Genomic DNA, 17,130 nt, shown 5'->3' on the forward strand with positions numbered 1-17,130 from the left:
ATGATTTTATGGATTGTAATGATGCCACATAATTGCCTGATAATTTCATAAATAGAAAACAGAGAACAAAAACAGATATTCCTAATTATGTGTTTGGAGAGTGATAATCATAAAGTCCCTTTATTGTATTGATTTGACAAATACACATTTTTTATACTATATTCTTATTATTATAAGCATTTTGGACTCCATGTTCTTTTTCTTTTTGTTATAATTATTATTATTCTTTTTGAATATTTGTTAACTTTTCACAGGTAGGAATTTTTGATTTTGATTTTCAGGTCAGACACAAAATTGGCCAGTATTACAGATTCTATACAGGGAAATGTATTTAAAATGAGTATGAGCAACATTGTAAATGAATATAATTCATATGTCCCCTATATGTATTTTCAACATCAGATGACAAAAGTTCTGAATCCAACACTGTAGGTAAGGAAGTCTGGCAAAAGAAGACATGAGGACTTTAATCTTTTCAATTTTTCAGTTTATTATGATTATGTAGTTCATGGACAATGTAGGGACGGTGGCTTAGTGGTTAGCCTGTTTGCCTCACACCTCCAGGGTTGGGGGTTCGATTCCCGCCTCCACCTTGTGTGTGTGGAGTTTGCATGTTCTCCCTGTGCCTCGGGGGTTTCCTCCGGATACTCCGGTTTCCAAAGGCATGGTAGGTTGATTGGCATCTCTGGAAAATTGTCTGTAGTATGTGAGTGAATGAGAGTGTGTATGTCCTGCAGTGGAGAAGTTTGGATAAGCAGTAGAACATGAATGAATGAATGAATGAATGAATGGTTTAAGGAACATTGGCTGAAAGACTTGGCCTCAAGATTCCCCTGATCTCAGTTTGATAATGGATGTGTGGGATGTTCTGGACAAACAAGTCAGATCCATCATGAATGAATGGACAATCTAGCAACATATTAGCAACAAACTAGCATGTTATTGCAACCATTCAGCAATACTCCAAGCTCAGCAACCAATTAGCAATTATCGCGGGTATGAATATCAACCACCTAGCAATACCCCAGTATTCAACTAAATATGCTACCAACATTTTGCCTTTCTTTAATATAGTCTTTAGCCTTTTAACCTTTACATGCATTAGTGTGGGGTTATTTGAACTTATATTTCTTTTACATATCCTTAAAAGGTGGTGGCATGGTGGTGGCAGCATCATTCTGCAGGGGTGTTTTTTAGCAGCAGGGACCGGGAGACCATTCAAAGAGGAGGTCAAACTGAGTGTAGCAATGAACAGAGAGATCCTTAAGAAAACCAGGACCACAGTGGCCAGGACCTCAGACTGGGAGGAAGGTATACCTTCCAACAAGACAACAACCCTAAGCACACAGCCAAGACAACTTAGGGACAACTCTGTGAATGTACTAGAGTGGCCCAGCCAGAGCCCTAACATGAACTGAAAATCTCCAGAGAGACCTGAAAATGGCAGTAAATGGAATATACTGATTTATTAGCAGCCAGATTACTGTTATATGTTATAAAAATACAAAATAGGTGAGTTGTTATGGAGAGCAATAGAAAGACCTGAAGAGTGTACTATAAATCTGAGGAGTCATTAAAGTAAATGTTTTCTGAAGAGGTCCTAGCATAGAGACTTGGTTCTTTCTAAGCAATTAACCAGTATATTCATGAAAGATGTTCTCTAACAGCACAAATCAGATCAATAAAATTATAACCATGTATCATCTTGCAAATACTACCTATTGCTTTTGGCAGATTATTATAACACCTTTATCAAGTAACACTATGCTTTTCTCTCTATATGCTTTCCTCTTTTCTGTGTGTACAGAACTGCTGTACAGGCTAAATATCAGTAATTTGCACAATGACAAGCATATGGGTGTTTTGGTCGTGAGAAAGGAACAACATTAACTCTGTAGTTGGTCTGGATGTGCATTTTCTCAGTCAGATCCATTAAAGCTGAATTTGGTCCAACAGAAGGATCCAGAATAACTAAATAATTAAGATGAGGCAACTGTGCAAGTCCAAGAAATTCCTCCGCAGGAAGCTTGTATTGTCTGAAAAAAGTAAATATATTTAAAAATATTTAGTAATCAGATAACACAAATGAAAAAAAAAATAGCATAAGCTATTGTAGCTAGGGCTGAACATGAAGCTCTTACCTTATTGCCAGGCTCTGCAGCTTGGGGAAAAGCTGAGGAATCTCTGCAATGAGGCTTTGAATGTTATGGAAACATAGATCCAGGTGCAGGTGCAGAAGATCTGGCACTCGTTGAGCCAAGACTCTCAAAGCATTAAAGTCTGCTCTCACTCCTTTCAGAGACAAGCGATGCACAGTTGGAGGCACTGAGTTAGCATAGACACCAAGCTGATATCCCACTGAAAACAAGTAAATGCATCCATAAAGAAATGGCTACTTAGAAATTAAATTAGTTCATTTCTTACCGTAGCTGGCAAATTTCAGCATTGTCTGACATTTGTGAAATTGCTAGTTGAATACAGTGGGTGGAACAGTGGCCAAAGGTCCTCTTCTAATTTTCAGTTATATAAATTTATATTTTATGTGAGACTGGGTTGGAAATTTACAATGCTCCTTCTTCTGTTTAACCTAGACAATTTCATGCAAACACATCCACCACACACTTATTCGCATATATATATATATATATATATATATATATATATATATATATATATATATATATATATATATAAGCAATTTAATAGACAATCCAGTGTTTTTTATAAACAGGAGAAAACCCAGAGGAGACCTACGCAGATACAGAGAAAACACTTGTCACTCTTCTTTAAAATTAAATTACAGGTTTTTTTTATATCTGTTTCTATCTTTCCATTGAAATGAAATAGACCCAGAGAAAAATACCCCCAGTTGGAGGTTTCACTCACATGAAATATTTAGCTCTGAGAGGAGAGGCATTTGTGACAGCCATGTTTGAATGGGCCACTGGTGTGGTTCCAGATGGCCTTTATATTGCACCGTCAACAATCTGAGGGAAGTTAGACCCTGCAAGGCCACAGGAGAGAGAATGGGGACCTCGTAGTTCAGCAATTCCAGGCTGACCAATGCTGGCATTCTGTACTGAGGATCTTCTGAAATTTTACCAATAGGATAAAACTAATGAAACCATAAAGCAAATGATTTCTCTCACTCCCTTACTCACTCACTATACTGTATATACCTGTATATCCATATGATTGCATGCTGTAAATCATGTGTTTATTTAATGAAAACATTTTAATATTTTAATGAATAATAATACTGGTATTGATACTTGTATATACTTGTACATGAATATGGAAATGGGCAAATATGTAACTGATATTTATTATTTATTTATTAGTTACTTTATGACTGTCTGCTATTCTATATATGACTTACATTACAGCTGCATTGATATACGAGAGCAGGTTCAGTCAACTCACCAAAAGTGTGTAAATCCTAACTGATTTGTGCTTGAGCTAGCTTATGTTAGACAATGATCAATGACTAATCACATGTAGGTTTGTGTGCAAACAATAAAAATTAGTTATTTCATCAGTAAAGCTTCCTTCCTGTCTATTTCCCAGCTTCTTACAACTCCATATTTCTACTTGCCCCTTGATAGGAATCATAGCACAGTGTAAAAAAAAAGTCAGGTACCAATCACAGTAAAACTACATACAGTTAATTTTGTAATTACTGTTTGCAGAATATGCTTTACATATTTACATTATTGCTATATGCATTTAGTCAGTGGATGTTTCATGTCTGTGCAGATTCTGCTCAACATATTCCACTGCTTCAGTTTCCTGACTTTTTGGACAACTTGCATTGTTCATGGTGTGTCTTCTTCAATAAAAGATTAATTAAAATCTGATCCTTTTTTCCTAATGAGGGAAGACTTTTTGCTGTTCAAATGATCCAGGAGTCAGTAAAAATGCAAATTAATTTGCATCACTGAATATAATGTCAATAATAATGCAACTAAATGATAAATTAAAGCCATTAGGTTTGGTAACTAATCCTCACCAGGAACAAATAGGGCATCCTTGTATAAATGGTTTATACTTCTTGGCCTTAGGTTCCAAGAGAGGTGTTTTAATTTCGGCAGGCGTTGTAACAGATGGCGAAATTCTGCTGGTGGTATTTGGTTCTTGTAATCGTGGTAATGAAGTGAAGTGAGATTAGTGAGCTGGGAAAGAGCTTGTATAATGTCCGACGTTGAAGCAGAAACAACCTCACACAGGCTGAGGTGAGACAGGTCGTGTAGTGCTGATAGTGAGGTTAAACTCGGACACACACACCGCCGGAGAACAAGTCGGGTTAGATTAGTAAACTCAGGCAGTGAGTTAAGGCTGGTGGAGCAGCACACGTCCACAGTGACTGACTGAATCCATGGGAGCCGCAACGCAAGCTGCCTCCACTCACTACTTCTGGTCTTTAGCACCACAACCGATTGTATTTTCCTGTTCCTCAGAGTTCTCCAGTTATGACACGTGAAGGAGTTGATTTTTTCGATACACAGCGTGGTGTTTTTCCACAAAACAGGACAATCAATCAGCCTTCTAAAAAGTCTGCAGCTGCAGCGGGCGCTTAATTTGTCATGAATGGAAAGGAAAGTAAACACGTGGATCCACACTTCCTCTGGGAGTCTAAACTCTCCCATCATCTTCTCCAGCCTCTACCACAGTAACTCGCAGCACATAGGATGCGCTTCTCGCTTTAAAACAACACTTATATTCGGTAGTCACTTTCCCTTCCCTTCCTGGAACTCGGGGTCTTACAGGAAGCTGACTTCTGACAGGAAATGTAAAAAAAAAATACCCAGGTTCATAGTAAAAATATGTAAATATTTCATAGCGTTAATGGTTATTTAACATTATTACAAAGTCGATTATTAATTGATAATATAATTGACATCTGTTTGATATAGACTTACTTTTTTGGGGGCTGTTTATACTGAACGGATGTGACGTAACTGCTGTGCGACTGGACGCCGTTGGTTTGTTGGGGAAATTCAAAAAAGAACCGCTAAGATTCAGGATTCTGTTTTAGTGACATTTCGTTCTGTTCAGAAGTCAACAAAACCCCAGAAGGTACTTGTATGTTATTATACCGATATTGAAGCGTATGTGTTGTGATGAAAACCTGGTTGTTTCTAATTATCCGTTTAACGCAGTGTCTTCTGTCCCTAACACGCACACGCGCACACACACACACACACACACACACACACACACACACACACACACACACACACACACACACACGTTTGTTGTCCGAATGAAACTTTCAGATTACTAATAATGGTCTTTCAGTAACGACACAGAAATGTAACGTTTGCTTGACGATGTAAAACTTAAACTACATAAATAATGAACTAAGCAGTGTAGCTAATTTAGCTTAGCAGGCTAACGCCCTTTTAATGGGCTACATTGTTTATGTACCTCTGTGATATTAAATCGCGATAAAATTCTGTTATTACTATTAGACGTACACATAGAACTGAATTTCCAAAAGCAGACATTAGTTAGATACCTCAGTTTTGTTTGTTTTTTCTGTTTTTTTATTTCCTGTAAAAAAAAGAGTTATATAATAAGTCTGTATTGTTTTTTCCTACTTTAGTTTCCATTATAAATGTATCGCAGATGAATCCTGGAATTTGGAACCAGCTCCTTTTCATTGTAGCTCATGTATGTGTCGCCAGCCAAGTGTCCTTTGCTCCATGAGCTTTATTACAGGACTCCTGTACAAACAAGCAGATTGGATACTCCTGAGTGTGGCATGGCTGACAGCCGAGCACATACAAATAGGCTAATCAGGAGCTGCACTACAGTGGCGATGAATTCCACAGTAAAGGATCATCAGATCGGAGCCGAGTCCATCGGAGCCATGAGCTGTGAGCTCAGTACCATTAACAATTCTGTGCTGTCTTTCAAACGAGTTACCGACACACCAGCAAAAGTCTTTGCCAGACTAAAAGCCAAAGTTCAACAGCTGAACCCAGTAGAGCACAGAAAAGAGAGTGTCGTACCTGTACATCCAGATAGGGGTGTCTCATTATCTAAAAATATTCTGCAGCCACTAGATGATGATCATGCCGCATCAGAAGGACAGGATACATATGTGCTGACACTTTCACCTCCTGAGTCCACAAGCAAACGCTCAGAAGATACCCAAATGCCATCACTTCTTGACAGAGAACCCCATAATCCTGTCTTGGGTCACAGTTAGTGATATAATTCCATATAACATTCTATAGAAATATATTGCATGGCTTCTGTTTTGCATGAATTAAATGACACCTATGTTTTTTTCCTCAGAACCTGTTATTGTACTTGAGAAGACGCTCACTGAAACCTTTGCCCAGGTAAAACCGCAGCAAAATAAAAGTAGAATGAATAGCAGGAACAAGTCCACAGCCCAAGGTATGCCTGCTTTGATTGCATTTTATTTTTTCATATTTATTTATGGCATTTTCCATCCATTTGTCAGATGCCATAATTCAATACCAATCAAGGCAGTTCAAGAATGGCGCAACGCAATAAAGACCAAGTTTCACCACAGAAAACAGTGCACAATATATCTTGGGAGGGAAAACAGCTATAATTAAACCTGAGGGTTCCAGTTAAAATGCTGTTGGTACACAGGTCCACTCTAAACACTGGTCATGCATCAAAAAACATGATGTGAAAAGGGAATTTTTAGTTGAAATCACTCAATTTCATATTCTGTTGTGTCACCGATTCAGCCAGGCATGTGTTCAAACACGTTATAGCTAATTTGTATATAATTGTGTGTTATGTTCTCTGTAATTTACTATTAAGCTCAATTTTGTTTGAGCCATGTTTAGAGAAAATGTTAAGCTCAGTTAGAAATAAACAGAACTTTATCTTTTCCTATACATTTTAAATGCTAATCTTAAAAAAGAGCAAATTTAAATATTAGCACTAAAGAGAATATTATCAAAATATTTGGCTTATTTTATGCCATCTACATTATGCTTATTTACATTGTTCTGCTGGATTGTGATGTGTGATTACATACATTTTGTTTCACTGATGTCAGTCTAATAATATATATCAGATTGGTGTTTTTTATAGTACCTATCTGAGTTTGGTTGCACAGCATCTGCATATATTTGCTGAAGTAAACCTACATTTCTTTTACCAGATGCATATGTTCTAATTGAGCGTATGCCTCATGACTTGCTTGCTCAGCGAGGGCCTGCAAAGCCAATTCAGTTAATGAATCATGGCAAAAATAGAAGTAAGTACTTGGATATTATCCGTGGAGAATATTTTATTTGATATCGGTTGTTTTTAGTTATGTGTGTTCCTCGTATCAGTTGCAGGTGATCATGGGGTATTTGGTGAGATGAGTGTAAGGGACGATTTAGAAGGTGCAGTATATGATGACAGCAATAGGGAGAATACACTTCAGGGCTTGGACAATGCTGCCCAAAGCCAGCCAGTGCCACAGAGACCAGAGAAAATGTCTAATGGGCAATCTGTGTGTTTAGAAGCAGCACCTCGCTCCGTTCCTAATCCGATGGAGGATTCTCTCCTGCAGCAATCACCCCGAATCTCCATCCCCAGGAAGCAAATGTCAGCTGTTAAGTCCAAACATCAGATTAAAGAAATAGATAAAGCTCTGGATGGAAAGACAAGTGTAAGTATTCAGTTATGTAATTGATTTATTTGAAAGAAATAATTGAATTAAATAAATATAATTGAAATAAATAAACAAACATTGGTTTCATTATGGTACATTTATTTGTATCCAATCTGAATGTTAGGTGAACTTGATTCATTTACGAGATTGGATCTTGAAGCTACACAACAAAGAACTTATTGTTGATGGCATTCGATTGTAAGTTCATTTTCATATTCAATACACAATAAAAGCATTAACACCTGCACATTAGAAGGAATTCTATAATAATGTTTAGTTTTGTGTTGCTTCCATCTGGAGATAATGTTTATTATTAAATCTATTATTTCATCTGTAGAATGCAAAAAAATTAAAATGCAAGCTACATAGTTTGCTATTAGATATTTAGTCTTGCTTTAACTATGTATTTGTAATCAGACAGATTTTTGCAGATAGACATGTCTTAAAAACATTTTCTTCTGAATAGAGACAACAAGATCCCTTGGCACAGTAGTTGCATCACTGAGCGAGTTTCAAGTAACATTGTTAAGACCGCATCTGGTGGGACTTATGTTCTTGTTGGAAAGATGTCACACTACCACAGTTCATGTAAGAAAATCGTTCTTGAACACATTCTCAATCTGATTTCATTCCACTTGTTACTGCTTTGGTGGTTTAACTGGACTCTTTCTTCCTTAGCATTTCCGCAATGGTTTAAGAAGAAGTTTCTTTCCGGCTTTCCGGAAATGTGGAAGGAATACCTGAATAAATTATTGATGGATAATGAAAGGTATGCTGCTGATAAATTTATGTGCCCCTTAATGCTGATTTAATTTAATAGAGAAATTCTTAAGGAGCTTATAACCTGGTTGATTTCATAAACTGATTTTAATCATTATAGAAGCGGAAAAAATCGACAGAGGATCAGTTCTGCACCTACAAAACAGAAATGCCCCGCCAAACAACTAAAGTCAACCCGTAAGTAAGCTGATTGTAATACACATGAAAAATGTTTAGAGTACTTTTTCTACTGTTTAAAATTAAAATATTATTAATCTACTCTGAGATTAGAAAATCTAATTAATAGTTCAGGGAAAAAATGAAAGCAAGCAATAGTTCATGTCTAGAGAATTAACCAATAAAATTGTATTTCAACAAAGGATATGTGTGTATGAATTTACCCTTGACAAACATTATCTCTGGTGCAGCTGTTGGCTCCTCAGGCAGTGTGCAGCCTCACAGTGCTCCAGTTTCCCGCAGTGGCCGTCTCATCAAACCTCCTCTGGAGTACTGGAGAGGAGGCAGGATCACTGTAGGGCCTGATATGAATGTTACGGTCCATGAGGATTATACGTCAACCTCCATTTTATTGACGGTAGTTAGTTCTATTCTGTACCTTTTTCTTCCTTTCTTCTGTACCATTTTATATATATATAAAATGGAGAGTTTGATAACTTTTTTTTTTTTTTTTTTTTTTTAATCCTTGTTTTTGTCCTTGTTTTTAGCCGAAAACAAGACCAGTTGTAATTTTAAAGCCTCTAAAATTGCCTACAGATCTGCCCATGTACAAATCTCCTGGTAAGATTTATGAACTTATCTTTTTGTGATGTGTTCTTTTTTGCCTTGAACTGTACCTATACATATATTTCTACTTCTAGCCAACAAGTCAGGCTGTTGTTGCTTGAGGGCGCCACATAGATGATCCATTTGACCGTGTAGATTAATAATATTTTTTCTTCAGGACTTCCATGGTCATTGACCCAAACTGCAACTCTGACACACAGGGCAGTTTCCATAAACCTTGTACTTATTTTCCATAAACCTGGATAAATCCAGGTTTTGGTAATCCATATAAATTATATGATTTGATGAGTTAATTAAGTCACGGTTACAGATGTTTTTACACACTCAGGAGCATGATTAGGAGACAATTTTTTTCCAAAATTACAGAATTTTCATACCATTTGTGTGAATCAATGAGCTTGATAACCGAGACAAGGAAGAACAGTTGGTTGTGAGTGCAGCACAGTTCTGCAAGTATTAAGACTAGGGATTGTACCGATACAATATTTTGAATCAGTATCGGCGCCTATCCAAGCATTTTGAGTGTATCGGGTATCGGTGGTGCGTGACTGATCCAAATCCGATACCCGTGGTCATGGGCGTCGGAGCCATTATAAGTGGGTGGAACAGGACCCACCCACTTTTTAAGACCAATAATATTGGACCCACCCACTTTTACAGACTCTATATGTCTTTATTTATTACTATTATTTTTGTTATTTAGAGCAGCCAGTCGAATCTATTCTGCTTGAGGAATGCCCTAATAAATTAAACTCCATTCCGCCTTTTACCTAAAGCATTGACCACGCTCCTGCTTCCTGAAATCCATTGGCATCAGAACCATTATATGTGATTGGGACAGGACACGCTCACTTTTTATTTGCTCCCGACACCCATGCCCATGGTGGTTGATTAACGAACAGCAAACATCATAGACTATTGTATATAACTAAGCGAGTTGTATACATTCTGTAGTTTTGAAGGTAGAAAAGAACACAGATATCGGATCAGTATCGACAAACACTGGTATCGGATCGGAAGAGAAAAGTGGTATCGGTACATCCCTATTTAAGACACAAACTTGTGATTTCTTTTTAACCTGTAAACCTGCATTTAACAAGTGCACCTTGTTCTCATTTTTAAAGACTATTCTCACTGATACTTCTCCATGCACTCAGATTGGCTTCCCATATATTACTTATACTCTTTTATAGTCCTGGATCATTTTTGACCTTGATACTGATTTATGCCTATTCCAAAATATAAGCAATTGATTTATGATGCATTTAACAATAAATTATTGTATTCTGTAGAATCATTTTCAGTGATTTTACACTATTGCAGATTAACCACTTCAGGGCTCAAAGCTGTAATCACCCACTGATTTGTTGAGACAACTAAATTTGAAGAGTAACATTTTCTTTCAAGCAAAAATCATTTATTGCCTTGAAAACAATTCTGTTTATTTTACAGCTCATTTCATGGAAAAATATTCGAGGACCCAATAATATCTTTTGGGTTACCCCAAACTTTTCACTAGTAGTGTATATTATTTGGTTTAGGTTACTCAGTTATATTGATGTTATCCAAAAAAATATTTATTATATCAAAATGCCATAAAAGTTACCATAAAGTTAACAAAATAAAAAATATAATGCTTTAATTAATTCTATTAATTGGTAAACAGGCCAAAAAGAATTTTGGATTTTTTAAAAACCTACATAATCAAAGGTATGGTGGCATTGCGGTAAAGCTGGTGGCATTGCACATCATAGCTCCAAGGACCCGGGTTAGATCCGAAACATCGGGTTACAGTTTCCTTTTGTTTATCACATTTTCTCCCTGTCTTTTTCTGTTGGTTTCTTTTTTTAAACTCACTGAAACCGACTGCCCAAGTGTGCCATGTGTGATTTATTTTGTGTGAAAATAATCTTTAGGCATTTCCACCCTCAAAACCGCTAGTTTCTTGCACTATTCTGGGTTATTACAAAGACTGGCCATGTTTGCCTCAATATGTCTGGAAAGGTGAATACTATAGCATTTCACATTACTGTACTCTATTCTCTTCTATTAACTACTTTATCATAAAGAATAGATGTGGGGGTGGGGGGGTCACAAGTGGTATCAGTTTAAATGGAAGATTTGTCTGTGTTCTATTGTGACAGAAATGAAAGACAGCAGTGATGAAGATACTTTGGCACCAAGGAGACGCGTTAAACAGCATAAATCTTGGAGGACTGTTGGAACCAAATCCAGTGGAAATGCTTCACAGAAGTCATCTCATGATGCAGTTTTCAATTCTGACTCTGGATCTGAAAAAGCCACAGCCAAGCAGCCTTCTCCTCCGAAAGCACAGTCTGAGCAAATGTACCTAAGGAAGGGAAGGTCATATTCAAGAGAGAGAACCTCTAATGGCTCAGAGTCTGAGGTGACCAAGTTTGTTGCTTCAGCTGAAGTTGGTTTTTCTGCAGTCCAGGCACCTTTGGGAAAAATTAAAACACGGCTTAACCAGAAGAATCTGCAGAAAGTAATTCCTAGTGAGAAGCTCTCCACTTCAAGTTCAGACTCCAACACCAGTTCCTCTCAATCTCAAATTCGGAATATTGCAGATCAAGTATTTTCACCTCCAGACTCTACAAAAAGATTCAGAAGAAAAGGCTCGAAGCATGAAAGCAAACTAGTTCCTCCAGCTGCAACCATGTCCGAAACAGAGGACGATACCTTGCTGCGTAGAGAAATCGAAGTGACCAAAACAAGGAATACACAGAGACAAAAGAAGGCTCCAAAGAAAAATGAGAATTATGAGATGGTTGATGCTGGTCAAGAAAGTCCACATTCTGAACAGAAAAGAGAAGATAAAAACAACAGTTTAAAGTCTACTCTGAAGAGGATGCAACAAAAGCAAAATTCAGGCGTTTCAGAAAGGACAAAGAATGGACATATCCGCCAAGTTGATAAACATACTGAGCAATCTGAAAAGACAGATAATCTTCAGCCTTCTGTGCCAGGTAATACTGGCAAGAAACCAGAGCCATCAGTAAGCAGTAAAACAAGCAGAAGAAACAACAAGGAGCAAACTGCAAAGCACCCTTCAATGGAAATAGATGCGATAGATGGAGCATGGACCGATCAAGAGCTGCAGAAACTTAATGAGTAAGTCATATTTTACTTAAAGTTTCGCTTTACAGTAATAGCGCTATTGATCGGCCAGTGTATTTAGGTTGTACACATCCAATGACTTCTTCCAAACTAGAATCCACAGTCCTGAAAATATGAAACTTTTTAATAATAATCTTTAATTATATAGCGTCTTTTATACAGCTTAATGGTATTTCATTAAAACGTTTATCACATACTGTATAATGAAAAAACATTTCTATTCTGTGTATTTGTTACCTACTTAGGGCTGTGAACTCCTTGCCCAAGAACAAGCGTGGTTACTGGGTAAATGTCTCACTGGTAGTTGGCACTCGTTCAGCTGAGGAATGCCAGAAACAGTACACCACACTGTACCAAAATCACAGACGATCCAAAGAGAAACGTAAGGCAAAGACAGTTAAAACGAATGAACCAGGTAATTCTACTTTATTCAAACAAATCTATTAGATGCTTTGTAGTTTTAGCATAGTGTAGTAGCCAACCTAAGGTATTGTGTTTACTTTGCACAGGGCAGCCTGTCTTAACCAAATGTAACTTTATTTCCAGCAAAAGAAACAGCTCCTATTACCGCTAAGGTAGGAACGCTTAAGAGGAAGAAACAGATGTGGGAATTTTTGGATCATAGGCCCAAAGATGACCATGATGATGTCTTTGCCGGCTCACCAATGCGCAATAAGCAAATCAAGGTGAAAGACCCCTACTTTTGTTACAGCTTTGTTGAATTCTTGTAAAATATTAGACCAGTGCATTCCAAAAGTTTCAGTAAAACTCTCAAATTGGAGTTGGGTGGGACCACGTATATGGGTCCTCGCAAAATGTGCTGTAATTCCAACAGCATTCATACAATTTGGATTTAAATAAAAAAAAAAAAATTTAGTTAAACCTGAATGTCTGCGCAATACTTTCAATTGCAATGGCCAACATTTATATTTAATTGCAGTATTCTGCAGTAGTAATAAATAGTAATAATTAAACCCGTATGATTTTATAGATTTTGTTTTTGTGTGTAACGCATAATTTTTATGATTAACACCATACCAGCAGAATTACCCAGTGCCCAGTCTATTGCACATACAATTTTAACTTTGTTCTAGCATTTAAAATGTAATTATTTACTTACTTAATAAACTTAATAATTAGCTGAATCAGAAATGAAACTTGTAGAATTTGAAAATACTGCTATGAAGTGACCAGGACATGTTTAACATTAATTCCTGAGCCAAGTATGCTTCAGAGTTTGATTAGTTGTACATTTTATGTAGTGTGATAGAACCTAAGCTGAGCACTTTAAAAGCCTCTTGAAATTCCTGTAAGTGCCTCTCATTAGTCACAGAGATATCAGATGAACCTGTTTCTGGTATGTGCTAAGGCCGGTTTTCAAGATAATTCTTTTTGAGTTAACAATAGAAGATCCTTAAAATGCAGAAATTTGATGCTGACACTTTTTAGCTAAACTCCCTCAAGTAAGATGATGTGGTGGTGTTTATTTGGATATGAAAAACGAATGTGTAAATGTATAACTAATAGCTGTGTTTTTAGCAGTTGCCTGTATGGTCAACAAATGGAGATGAGCCAGATTTTGGCCATCTACAAAATCCACAAACCCCCAGCTCAAGCATGTTTTCTTCAGTAAAAACACCTCAGTGTTTGCACATTACTCCCGGGATGCTGCGCTCCGTCAACAGGTGGGCCCTTTTATATACACTCAGTGGCCACTTTATTAGGAATACCTGCAGACGCATGCAATTCTCCAGTCAGTCACTCCTGTAGCAACAGATCAAATAATAAATTTATGCAGATACAAGTCAAGATTCTCAGTCAGTCAATCAATCAGCAGAAGGTGGGGAAGTTATTGCAGCACACACACTAAAAAAGGAATGATGTCCTAAGTGATGAATCCTGGATTAGTGCCAGGATGCATATGGTAGGGTCAGAATTTGTTGTCAGTAGCATGAATTCATGGAACCAACCTGCCTGGTGCCAACAGTTCAGGCTGAACTTGGTGTAGAGGTTTGTAGATGTTTTCTTGTTTTACATTGGATGCCTTAATGCCAATTAAGCATTGTTTGAATGCAGCCTATCTGCGTATTGTCGCAACCTAACAAAATTCTAACTGGTTTCATGAACATGACAAAGGTTATTTAAGGTTGTGCGCAGAATTGGTAAGGCATTCCTAATAAAGTGGCTGATGGAAGTACAGATATGATGGGTTGCAGTAGGTAGTTTCCACAGGATCATTACAACAAATGAGAATAGTATATTCATAGTCACTCATTTAGAATTCATTTTAATTGTGTTAGCAGTTTAAGCTGATCTTTATAATATAACTTGAACACTTGACAAATCCCAAAACCTTGCCCCTCTAAGATAACTGCAAATATTTTGGCAATATTTTGGTTGTTATTTGGACTTTAATGACATCTACATTTGTTTCTTTTTGCCCAAGGGACAACAATGATAAGTATATTTACCACCTACAGAAGGTAAAAAGGCAAGACAAAAATAGCAGAAAAAGCAGCCCTAAGGTAGGTGTAACTTTACAAATGAACAATTTATCTGTTTTTGTTTTAGATTATTCATTTCATTGATAGATTTTCACCCATATCCCTCCCAGTTTGGTTACTTGCCACAACACATGCTTTAGCTAGTTTATACGTCAGACACCATCTTGGGCTGTTATGGCTAACACACAGTCAGATGTCGCATTAGAGTAAATCATTATCCATTATATTAACAGATAAATATGGTCCATGACTGTTTTTCTTGTAGTGATGGTGGTGTTTTATAAAAGTTGTCCCACTTTTAACATTGCAAATCCGAACTGTATGTTAAACAGTATGTTCTTGAATAAGGTTATCAGTGCATATCTAACTATATTATCATCACTTAAAATAGCCTGCTAGCTACTTTGTCCCCAAAGTGGGCTGCTTTACTGTAGGGTCTATATTGTTTTATTTGTACCACAGCAATATTTGTAAATAATTGAAAAGTTTAATATTGTTTATTAATGTAATTATTGTTAATGTATTAATATAAATATTTATTAATGAATGTCCTCCATTTTAATTATTTATAGAGAAGATACAATGTTGTGTAACATATAAAAGACACCTTAGTTCTGTTAGTTATCACCTATGTTATTAGCTGTTATAGCAAAATATTTTTTTTCCTTTTGAAGTCAATGTTGTCATACTTAACAGTAATCATTTCTAGCAGGACAAGTTCACATCTGTTCTGTCAGAAAGGAAAAACAAGAAGAGATGTGTTGGTATGTGACTGAGTACAGTTAAATTGTATTCATGCATCACAAGCAGTGTTGTTGACACTCAGGATTTATCATATCTTTTTTTCTCTTCATACAGCTGAAGATGATAACTTTGTTGTTTGGAACATGCTCTCTGACAAGGATGGTCCGTCACTGAGAGAAGAAGAGGAAGAAGAGGAGGATGATTATTTTATGGATGAATACTGAATGACATGAAAATTGTCTGTAATTACTAGACTTTATTAGCTTGGCATTGTCTGTTTTGCAGGACAGTGTTTTGATCATTTTAAAGGAGTTATTTTATGTATCTTCTTATGCACCAAGACAAAGTTTCCTATTTGTCTTAAGTGATTAATGCATCTGTCAAAATCCCACGTAAATAATTCTATCACGTAATGTGGCAGTTTAACCCTTTTACAGTTTTTTGAATATTTAGAAATGTTTAAGGTTTAGCAAAAATTTAATTTTGTTAACCTATCACTCTAAGGGTTATGGTTTATTTTTGTAATTGTGAATAGAGCTTTTAAAATGTACAGTTATAAACAAAGTCGTCTCTGCTACGAATAATTGTCTTTTAATTTTTGCTTCATTTCGTGCTGCTTTGGATTTTTTTCTCATTCAAACCTTCGAATTCCGGCAGAACTCCATTACAGTGTTTTTTTCTGGAAGTTTCTTTCTTTTCTTTTTTTTTTTTTTCTTTCTTTCTTTCTTTCTTTTTTTTTTTTTTTTTTTCTTTTTTTTTTTTTATACAGATGTCCTTTCTGACAAATTTCACTTGAATAAATAAAATAATGGAATCAGGCTGAAGATGGTGATGTTTATTTCTGCAATGTGACAAGTCAAAGTGGATATTGTATATTCTAGATCCAACTTAATTTGCAACTTTTATACAAGTGTTTTGTATAGTCACCTCCAGAGCCGATCCTGACCTCCCTGGGGCCCTAAGCAAAATTCTGCTAAGGGGCCCTCCTACCTGACCCGTGACCTATTTGCCACACATTCACACTTGACACCTGCTCCCACTACAAACCTCCCTCCTTTTAATGAAAGTTTGCTCCATCTCTTGGTCAAAGAGTAAAACAATACAGAATTCAGAACAGAACAGAACAACCTCCAAGATCCCAACCAATCTGGCTTTAAAGCAGCTCACTCTACAGAGACAGCCCTTTTGGGTGTCTCTGAGAAGCTACATACTGCTAGATCAGCCAAACTGTCATCCGTCCTTATCCTCCTTGAACTTTCAGCAGTGTTTGATACGGTCAACCACAAGACTCTCTTATCCTCCCTCAAGAGTCTTGGGATTTGCGGATCAGCTTGGGAATGGTTTGCCTCCTACCTGGAAGGACGCTCATATCAGGTAACATGGAGGGGAGTGACATCTGCTCCACCCAGACTCTCCACTGGCGTCCCACAGGGCTCAGTACTTGGTCCTCTTCTTTTCTCCCTGTGTACTCACTCTCTTGGGGAAGTTATTTCATCACATGGGTTCTCTTACCACTGCTATGCTGAT

General features: G+C 36.9%; 2 protein-coding genes across 8 annotated transcripts; one reads left to right on the top strand and one right to left on the bottom strand.

Moving 5' to 3' along the window:
• Positions 1-1,447: 1,447 nt before the first annotated feature.
• Positions 1,448-4,649, bottom strand: im:7136021. 2 transcript variants are annotated; one of them, XM_047821641.1, is made up of 4 exons: positions 4,010-4,649; positions 2,887-3,090; positions 2,142-2,358; positions 1,448-2,036 (listed from the first exon to the last, which is right to left on the bottom strand). In XM_047821641.1, exons 1-4 carry the CDS (start codon positions 4,647-4,649, stop codon positions 1,829-1,831), a joined length of 1,269 nt encoding a protein of 422 aa, XP_047677597.1. In that variant the 3' UTR covers positions 1,448-1,828. The 2 variants fall into 2 exon arrangements, with proteins under 2 accessions (XP_047677597.1, XP_047677598.1); XM_047821642.1 differs by lacking the exon at positions 2,887-3,090.
• Positions 4,650-4,945: 296 nt separating this feature from the next.
• mis18bp1 (MIS18 binding protein 1) lies at positions 4,946-16,306 on the top strand. Of its 6 annotated transcripts, XM_027173660.2 has the most exons (19): positions 4,946-5,076; positions 5,606-6,209; positions 6,304-6,408; positions 7,154-7,249; positions 7,329-7,382; positions 7,503-7,651; positions 7,779-7,852; positions 8,121-8,242; positions 8,333-8,423; positions 8,535-8,611; positions 8,842-9,008; positions 9,139-9,211; positions 11,362-12,349; positions 12,601-12,770; positions 12,902-13,041; positions 13,895-14,040; positions 14,802-14,880; positions 15,569-15,623; positions 15,718-16,306. In XM_027173660.2, the coding sequence occupies exons 2-19, from the start codon at positions 5,672-5,674 to the stop codon at positions 15,825-15,827; spliced, it is 3,234 nt and encodes a 1,077-aa protein (XP_027029461.2). In that variant the 5' UTR covers positions 4,946-5,076; positions 5,606-5,671; the 3' UTR covers positions 15,828-16,306. The 6 variants fall into 6 exon arrangements, with proteins under 6 accessions (XP_027029461.2, XP_027029456.2, XP_027029459.2 ...); XM_027173655.2 differs by having other exon boundaries at positions 7,329-7,651; XM_027173658.2 differs by having other exon boundaries at positions 7,329-7,651; positions 15,572-15,623.
• The last annotated feature ends 824 nt before the right edge of the window (positions 16,307-17,130 follow it).

The sequence above is a fragment of the Tachysurus fulvidraco genome, chromosome 12 (assembly GCF_022655615.1).
Source record: "Tachysurus fulvidraco isolate hzauxx_2018 chromosome 12, HZAU_PFXX_2.0, whole genome shotgun sequence".
Classification (NCBI taxonomy): Eukaryota; Metazoa; Chordata; class Actinopteri; order Siluriformes; family Bagridae; genus Tachysurus; species Tachysurus fulvidraco.

Excerpts from the sequence above, each read along its gene's own strand:
- im:7136021 (XM_047821641.1), bottom strand. The coding sequence starts at position 4,649 with ATGATGGGAGAGTTTAGACTCCCAGAGGAAGTGTGGATCCACGTGTTT. Across the intron at positions 3,091-4,009 it reads GGATGCCCTATTTGTTCCTG|AAGATCCTCAGTACAGAATG; the intron begins GTGAGGATTAGT and ends GTAAAATTTCAG. Across the intron at positions 2,037-2,141 it reads CTGCAGAGCCTGGCAATAAG|ACAATACAAGCTTCCTGCGG; the intron begins GTAAGAGCTTCA and ends TACTTTTTTCAG.
- mis18bp1 (XM_027173655.2), top strand. The coding sequence starts at position 5,672 with ATGTATGTGTCGCCAGCCAAGTGTCCTTTGCTCCATGAGCTTTATTAC. Across the intron at positions 7,250-7,328 it reads GAATCATGGCAAAAATAGAA|TTGCAGGTGATCATGGGGTA; the intron begins GTAAGTACTTGG and ends TCCTCGTATCAG. Across the intron at positions 7,853-8,120 it reads ATTGTTGATGGCATTCGATT|AGACAACAAGATCCCTTGGC; the intron begins GTAAGTTCATTT and ends TCTTCTGAATAG.